At 36.1% G+C, this 8,635-nt stretch overlaps 1 protein-coding gene across 3 annotated transcripts in view; it reads left to right on the forward strand.

Moving 5' to 3' along the window:
• The first annotated feature begins 1,774 nt into the window (after positions 1–1,774).
• Positions 1,775–8,635, forward strand: part of LOC122071286 (protein root UVB sensitive 5) — a 27,827-nt gene continuing 20,966 nt past the window's right edge. Inside the window, exons 1-9 of one of the 3 annotated variants that reach the window (XM_042635613.1) lie at positions 1,775–2,082; positions 2,233–2,292; positions 2,558–2,709; positions 3,183–3,283; positions 4,030–4,088; positions 4,841–4,887; positions 4,972–5,050; positions 5,148–5,220; positions 5,626–5,715. In XM_042635613.1, coding sequence (XP_042491547.1) covers positions 1,934–2,082; positions 2,233–2,292; positions 2,558–2,709; positions 3,183–3,283; positions 4,030–4,088; positions 4,841–4,887; positions 4,972–5,050; positions 5,148–5,220; positions 5,626–5,715 — 810 coding nt within the window. In that variant the 5' untranslated portion in view covers positions 1,775–1,933. Of the gene's footprint in view, positions 2,083–2,220; positions 2,293–2,557; positions 2,710–3,182; positions 3,284–4,029; positions 4,089–4,840; positions 4,888–4,971; positions 5,051–5,147; positions 5,221–5,625; positions 5,716–8,635 lie in introns of all 3 variants that reach the window. The other 2 variants (XM_042635611.1, XM_042635612.1) reach the window with 2 other exon arrangements.

Genomic DNA, 8,635 nt, shown 5'->3' on the forward strand with positions numbered 1-8,635 from the left:
AGCAGAAGGGTGAAGTGGGTTTCGGTAGCCATGGAAGACCTTCACAGTGTTTGTTTTCTTCGACTGGTGAAAAGTGAAAATGGGAGCCCGATAATGGTATATCAATCGAATCACCAGTTAACTCATTCTATTTATATGATAGGTAGAATTAGGTGTGTCACATGTGAGTTTATGTATTTAGTAAAACTCACCCACGAACTACATTTAACTTTAAAAGATGTTTCAATTGGATTACATACTTCTAAGTTGAACAAACTCCCAAAACATCCAAACGATTTAAAAAATTCAGAATCACGTTTCCATAGAAAGACTCTCCAATGATTTACTCAACCAAACACATCCGAAACGAACTCTCACAGACCCACATGGATTTTTTCTAATCCAACGGGTATTAGACCAACCAAATGGGTACACTCAAAACTTAAACCCGATCCAGCTCTAGCAAAACCCAATCCAACTTGGTACCTCTAGCCGATTTATCTTCTTCCTTTGATCAAGAAACCAAGGCGGAAAACCAGGGCTTTGCTTGGTTGATGGTATTTCTTCATATGAACCATGAAATCATTCTCCACACCCCCAGATTCTAGAATTACAATCACATGGGTCCATTACCTTGAACCAAACCACCACAACTCCAGATAATCAAGCAGTACTTTGATTTAGAGGAATTGAAAATCACAGGCCAACAGTACGGAAATGGAGAAGTCGACGTTGTAGGAGAACTAGGACTACCTAGGGGTGTCAATTGATTGGTTCAGGGCTGGTTTCAATACACATCGAGAAGGTTTTAGTGTGGAAATAGTGAACCCGAAACCAAACCAATAAGCAAAGTTCGATTTGGTTTTAGGTTCAAATCGATTTGTTAATGAGTCAGTCAGTTTGACCCCATTTGGTTCGGTTTAACATCCATATTTATGGAAATTTATAGAAAAGTCTGTTTAGTCTTGAGCTGGTATCAATTTCTTTTCGGGGTATATCAGTTTGGTTTCTGGGTCATAATCATGATTTCAGAGTATGGTATCAGAATGGGTATCAGTCATTTTGGAAACTATTGCGGTATTGAATCTCCTATATCAGATAGAAATATCCTTGTTTCATCTTAAAATTGATTTTTTTTTGTACCTGTTTTACCCCCGATCTCTACCATTTAACTGATACAGTTATCAACTAGGTATCGAGATGGGACACTTGCCAAACCAATACAATCACCCGTATCCAATACCGATACTTAGAACCATGGTCATTAGGGGTGTCAATACCTAAATCAAACTGGTAAAACCGCCTCAGACCAAGGCAATTGAATCCATACCAAATCTAACTAAAGGCTTATTGGGCTGGTTTTGGTTTGTCATATTGTAGTCCCCTTAACAAATCAAACCGCACTGGAAACCGATTCAAAAACAGAACCAAAATGGTAAAAAACAAAAAACAGCCCAAAATTCATCAGAAAAATCAAAATTTGCTTAGTTTTGTATGGAAAATCAAACTCAAACTGATCAAAAAACCAAAACCAATTCGATTCCAAACGATACAAGAGATCGAAGCACAACCAAAATCAAACCACACCAAAACCTAAACCAAACCAAGACCAAAATTTCTTAATTGATTTGGTTTCGGTTTCACCATTCCCACACAAAAACCGATTCAACCTGGATCAAAACCGGTCCGAACTAACCCGTTGACACCCCTAATTAATTGGTCATAATACCCCAATCCGAAGCCGACCCAATGGTTCTGGTGGTTCATGAGTCATGAATGATTCATGACCGGTTAATAATGAGGCGTTGGTGCCTTGCCAACTGCGCAACCGGCCTTGGGGTTCCCCCGGATAGATGATGTTCGCAGCCTCGCATCACAGACTACAAAGAGAGAAGAAAGAGCAGACGATGAGGCAGCACTAACAGTAACAGGAGGATCATCATCATTGATCGTCATGCCTTCCTCTCTGCAGCATTCCTTTCCTAAATATGCTTTTAAATCTTCAAGGAAAAGCTCAAGAAGAGGAAATTACCACATTCGAATCCTCTGTTCTTCTCCACTGTCCAGTACAAAGGGAGGACATGAAGAAGCTGAAGAGAATAGGTACCTATTCCTTCCCTGGTTTCTCAATTTATTGTTTTGTTCCTACTACTATGCTTTTAAAAAAGCTCAGTTTGAGTTTGAATGGCTCGATAGATTCACTCTTTTTCTCACTGTTCACAAGTTCTTGTGCTCTGTAAGTTGTAGTTGCAGAGTTGAAGGCCAACCGTATGTGGTGTTGGTTGAGAGATATAGTAATGGTACTGCGAAGAGGTCCGTCCGTACTTAACTTTGGTTCTGTTAATGACTCCATATTCTCTTGTTTCTTCGTTCGTTTAGAAATATTGGATTTCTTTATATTCTGCTCACTGTATCATCTGGGTTTCTCCCATTTCCATATTTAATCTTACTTGGTCACATGGTCTCAATTCTTCAAGTGGAATTCATAATTAGGGGAAATGTCTTTTAAGATTCCTACAAAGCCAAGGTCTAATAATTTGTGTTGCAAAATCTTCATTTGAAATTCCTCTGCGAACAGGTATGTCCTTGGCAATGATTTACGGGTCCAAACTTTTCTGGAACAACATGCAGCTGCAGGAAATGGGTCCAGAGAATCAACTCCCAACCAAGAAAAATTATCCTGGCTTCCTGATATTCTGAAAGATTTTATCTTACCTGCAGGATTTCCAGGTGATTTTTTCTCCCCCTCTTCAGGATTTTATTTATAAGTAATTAAGTGAATGGAAGAGAAACCAAATTGAGTTATTGGCCATATTTGGTGGTCATAAATGTATTGTTATTTTTCTATTTTCTTGGGACATTCTCAAAATTTTCAATGAGCTGAATTATTAATATATCATTTGGTTTTGTTGTTTCTCACCAAGCAGTTTTTTTTTTTCGTTTCCTTAACATTCTGGTTATAGGTTATAATTTCCATCTTCAATACGGAGACTGCATTAACCTTTTATTGTTGTCAATTGACCAGGGAAAGTAACTATTTTATTATGAGACCTCCTATATTAATTTGATTTACTTTCTAAAGCCGAGCAGATTCATTTTAACCCTAATTATTATTATTATTTTTAATTCTTTCATGGTCCTGTTATGGTTTGTCTAGTTGGCTTAATTTTTTCTTCTTTATCTTCCTGCTTCATTTGATACAGGATCAGTTTCAGATGATTATTTGGAGTACATGCTATTGCAGTTCCCAACAAATGTAACTGCATGGATTTGCCATACATTGGTCACATCAAGCCTGCTAAAGGTAACTTCGTTATTGACAAGCCCTAGGGACTCACTGTTTATTGAGTCTGCAGAAAAATCTAGAAGCTTCTATTAGATGGTTGCTGACAAAGCTGCCAAATTTATTGTATTAATTTATGATCTGGCTGAAGATTTCTCTTGACATTCGTCCAATTTAATTACTATTTAGTTTATTGGAATGTCCATTAAGAGAGCTGTGGCCGCAGTTTGTCAAGATAATAATGATTTCATTTACACCCATTAATCTATACAATTTCATGACATAGGAGCTGCAGCTTTAGTGCAATCAAGAAATTGGCTGTGTTTTTTATTTAAGAAAGCAAACATCTTATGGAAGATTTCTTTTGCACTTAAAAATTTATCTAATTAAGTTCTTTATGTGGCTTATCAAATGAGATCCGTGTGTAATGTTAGCAACTAATAGTATGCCAGGAGCAGCCATTGTATTAACAGATGAGCAAGCCACAAGTTTATTTGCGTCTTATGGTGAGAGCTGTCAACCTGTCGTGGACATGATTTGCTTCCCATGAACTTGTTGTAATTGCATTGGGGTTGTTAACTTCTTCATTATCCCCCCCAAAAAAAAACTGTGTGGGGTTGGGAGCTGACTGTGGCTCTGTCAATTTTCTGCATCTCAGTCTTGTATTTCATTTCCCTAATATAATAGAAGCTTATTCTCATTTGATTAGCATTTTCTACTACATTTGGTTCGAAGAAAGTATTCCAAATTTGTTTGATCTCTTGCAGGCTGTAGGAGTAGGATCTTTTTCAGGAACTACTGCTGCAGCCTCAGCTGCTGCCATCAGGTAAAATATCCTGTAATATGACTTCTTAAGTTCTATCTTTCTTTTCCAGCTGTCTCAGTCTCAATTTTTTTCCCTCTTTTTGGGATTTGGGGGTTGGGGAGGGGGTTAACAGATGATGCAAATGGCATTAACTTGAGTTCCCCTCTCATATTTTTTTTTTTTATTATTTTTGGTGAATGAAACCAAATGTTTTCATTTAGTATCACTGTAAGGCGACAGTCCATTGCTGCATCTCAGACATGTATATACATGGGCTTGTCCATGTGATACAGGGACCCCCACCAATCTCATTGATTTTGGCCCCAAATGAACATGGTAAATCGTTAAAAGGTGAGCTTAAACTTTAGAAGTTCATGAACTACAGGAATGCCATTCCAAAATAATGCAATCTAGTGGATCTTTCTAATTCTCATCACTTTGGATGCAATTTTGAGGTGCTTCCCCAACTTATTTTAGTCTTAAACCTAACTGAAGAAATGGGTATGGGGCCTCTAACACTTGCAACCTCCCATGTTTTCCATGTGGCAAATTGTGATGGATATTATTCATTAGTACTAGAGTGCTACAGTCAAAATTCAGTTTAGATTTTTTCTTTGCTTCGTCCAATTTTCTGATAAAGTTTATGTTATGCTTTTCTTGGTTAAACATATATGTTTTTGTTCTTGATCATAATAAAGTGAATAGCTTTACTGTTGAAAATGGAATCTCTACATAAATTGGATTAAGCATACTTTCTTTGGGTGGTTTTGCAGATGGGTATCAAAGGATGGCATTGGTTCTGTAGGACGCCTATTCATCGGTGTGGAAATCATTAAGAAAAGCTAAAAAAGAAGGTTATGTGGAGTTTAATTCAGCTTTTAGAACCTTTGCTGTTTTCCTCCAGGTGGACGGTTCGGGAATATTTTTGATGATGACCCAAAACAGTGGCGGATGTATGCAGATTTCATTGGCAGTGCTGGAAGGTCCTCACATCAATTTAATTTGTTCAAAAAAAGAAAAAAAAAATCTAAATTTATTTTGAAAGCATTACAAGCAATTCACTGATGATCCATTGTGCAGCATCTTTGATCTCAGTACGCAGTTGTATCCAGCATATTTCCTCCCACTTGCATCTTTTGGCAATCTTGCTAAGGTATATGAAATATAAGTTCTGTATGTGAGTTGTTGGAGAGCATTTTTTTTTTCTACCAAATCATATTTTTGTTGATTCTATATGCTCTGAAGTCCAATTTTCTCTTTTTTGTCATTCCCTGTACCCTTATGCTGGTTTTATTGGCTAATTTAAGAATTTTTACTCAAGATTGGTTAAGCTTTTTTAGGGAATACATATATTTCTTTATTTTTAATAAATGATTTTTATCGGTTTATCTTTTTCATAACAATCTGTCATCAATGACCTGTGCATTCTTCTCTTCGCCTATTGATAAAGAAAGAAGAATAAAATTAACTCCAAGTTCAATTCTCAAAGTGCATTTGTCTGAGGGAGTGGACACATTTGAAGAGTTCGCTTGTTTGAATTGGAGTTGAATTTAAACAGGCAGTAGCTAGAGGGCTGAAGGACCCTTCATTTCGTGTGATCCAAAATCATTTTGCTATCTCAGGAAATCTAGGAGAAGTTGCAGCAAAGGTATATTGATAAACCTGTTTTTTCCTCTTCTTTTCTGTACGGATTCTTTGTTCTAATGAAGAGTTCTGTCAGTGAATGCAACCATATGGAATGTTTCTATATATCTTTGTTGTCATCCCAGCACATTTTTTAAATTACAGATATTTGTGCTTGAAATTTCTTTTCATTCATCCTAACACATCATTAATGGATTCATGCCCCCTTTTTTTGAACTTGGACTCATATACCTGGAGTTAATATTTCATCCCTTTTTTTTTTGGGTATGATTGATTGATCACAAATTTCTCCTAAGGGCCGTCAATTGCTTATTCCCTCAACTAGGAGGTCAGTAGTCACAATGAACACCACAATAGACTAAGGAGGGAAAGTTCAAGGAATTTCGTGTTGAATTTTCAACTAGCAAATTGGAACGCATGTCTGACAGTCCTATTAGACCGAAATAGATACTTCTTTGTGTCTATTATGAGTATTAGTGTCGGCAGGGATATTTTTTACTATTATTTTTGTAATTCTGTCCTTATGTGTAAATTAAGTATAAGTTATATCTCCTGTCCTTATAATTCTGACTTTTTATTATTAATATAAATCTCCTCCCCCTCCCCCCCAAACCACGATAAGAGAGGTAGTCCAATTCTCTCTCTCTCTTCATGGGGTGTTGTCTCCCCACTCTCTTCTTTTTTCTTTCTCTCCTCTTCGGTCTTCTACTTCTTTCTTTCTGTCATGTGCAGGTACTGATCTCAAGTTCCAATACTTCTACAATGTCCTTTGTCCAGTGTTGGTATTTGGTTGAACATTCCAAAAAACTTTAGGAGGAGGCCAAAGAGGATGTGGGTCAAGGTATTGAAAGAAGGGCTGACAAATTGTGATTTTGGAGAAGCTTTGGCCTTAGATAAACTTGAGAATGGAGGAATAGGACTTAGTATGGTAGATCTGAAACATCTGATATAGTCGGTTAGTTGATTCCTGTTCTCAACCTTTTTGGCTGAGTTTCATCCAAGAGACCAGGCCTGGTTCATCATTCTCTTCACACCTGGTTTGGTATGGGTAGAGGTTCAGAGAGGAATTGAGGAGAGTTGATTCAAAAATAAATAAATACATAAAAGATGGAATCAAGTGGTAACTCATAAGGGGTTCTTTAATATCTCCCCCCCCCCTTTCCCCCCACCCAAAACATAGGGAAAAAAAATGTGGTTTGGTAATGAAAACTGACTAGCGCAGTTGGTGAAGCTATGGTGCACTAAGCCCACACTCATCAGGAGGTCCCGAGTTTGAGGCTTCTGGCCATTAGCTCCCCCTCCCCCCTTCAATAGAGTAAGGTTCGAAATTTTGTTTTGTTTCGTATTGGTGGGTTTAGAAACACCAACTCGGCGAGATCTCGGCCAAGTTGGTGTATTTTTTTTTCTTTTTTTTTCAGTTGACTGTTTTGGTGGTCAAACAACCATATTTTGACCTGAAACTTGGTGGGTAGCTTATTTTAAGGTTAATAAACATGCTTAGAATATAAAAATACAAAAATATTAGAACATGACATTGTTTTAGAGTTGCACCTTTGTTTGGCAGCAACCATCGAACTGTTCTGAAAATTTTACCTGCTTCATTGCTAGAACAAGATATAATATGATAGTAAAACAAATTAATAATGCATATAAAATTCCAAGCCATGATCCAACATACATCAACATTAATTAACTAATATTTAGAGTATTAGAGTAATATACTATGCAACTCCTAATTCACAAGTCCTAACTGAAGTCATCTGCTGAGCATATTAGTTACACAACAGTACAACAGTAATCATAATGACTATCTACTATTTAGTATCTACTGGAAAGAACAATGTCGGCCTGGCTGGATTCCACGCCCAGTATGATGGAGTCGATGTGTATTTTCCTCTGACTGGACCACAAATGAATGCCACGTTATAGTCTGAGAGAAGAATCGAACGTAGTCCTCCACAGCTGCCAAAAAGACTGAGTCATCTACATACTGAAGGTAACCTATCCCAGGGTACGTATCAACACCATAGAAAAAAGAATGTCATTATTAACTTACAAGTATATGGTAGCTGCTTATATTTTATTCTTACATAAAATTATTTTTTAATCAATTTTAGAAAATATTTTAATGACATAATACAACAAAATCAAATATGGTATAACGTAACAAGCATATAGTACGCTCCAAAACACTTTAATATTAATCTCCTATTTTTATTTTATTTTATTTTTAAAATCAAAACAAAATATTTTTCCCTATTTTTAAAATTATTTTTCAATTATTAATCTATTTTTCATATTTTTTGAAAATTAAGAAAAAATAATTACCGGCTGAAAAAAATTTTCACTCTGATGGAGTCGTAGAACAGCCATTGGTGACTAAGATATATATAGTTGACATCCATCAAAGCAATATTTATCATAAAAAGTAACAATTTATGTTAATGGAAAATGAATTTTTAAACCAGAAAAATAAAAAAAAATATTTATCTACCAAAAAAACATTTCGACTCTGTGAGTCATAGATCGGCCTCTAGTGTCTAACATATAAAAAATCTACAAGCATCCAACATGTATTTATGTACTATTTCAAAAAAAAAAAAAAGGTTTTGGAGAAAGAACTTTACCTTTCCTAAGCTTTGAATGTGTAGATCTTCTTCTAGGAGTCCAATGGAATTCAAAATGTGTGATGATGTGGCTAATTAGAGGCTTGTTGGACTGTTTTTCCTTCAAAATATGCAAATGGAACCGAAACCACTGAGACATGCGATATAATTTCGACTGTCTCAATGAAATTTTGTATTTATAAGGCATAGAAAATGTATCGTTTCGGCGAGATACCGAAAAAATACCGAAATTTAGACCGAAATATGGTACACATATTGATTCGTGCCTTATTTCGTTTCGACAAAAAAAAAAAAAAA

This window comes from Macadamia integrifolia, unplaced genomic scaffold (genome assembly GCF_013358625.1).
Source record: "Macadamia integrifolia cultivar HAES 741 unplaced genomic scaffold, SCU_Mint_v3 scaffold_19A, whole genome shotgun sequence".
Lineage (NCBI taxonomy): Eukaryota > Viridiplantae > Streptophyta > Magnoliopsida > Proteales > Proteaceae > Macadamia > Macadamia integrifolia.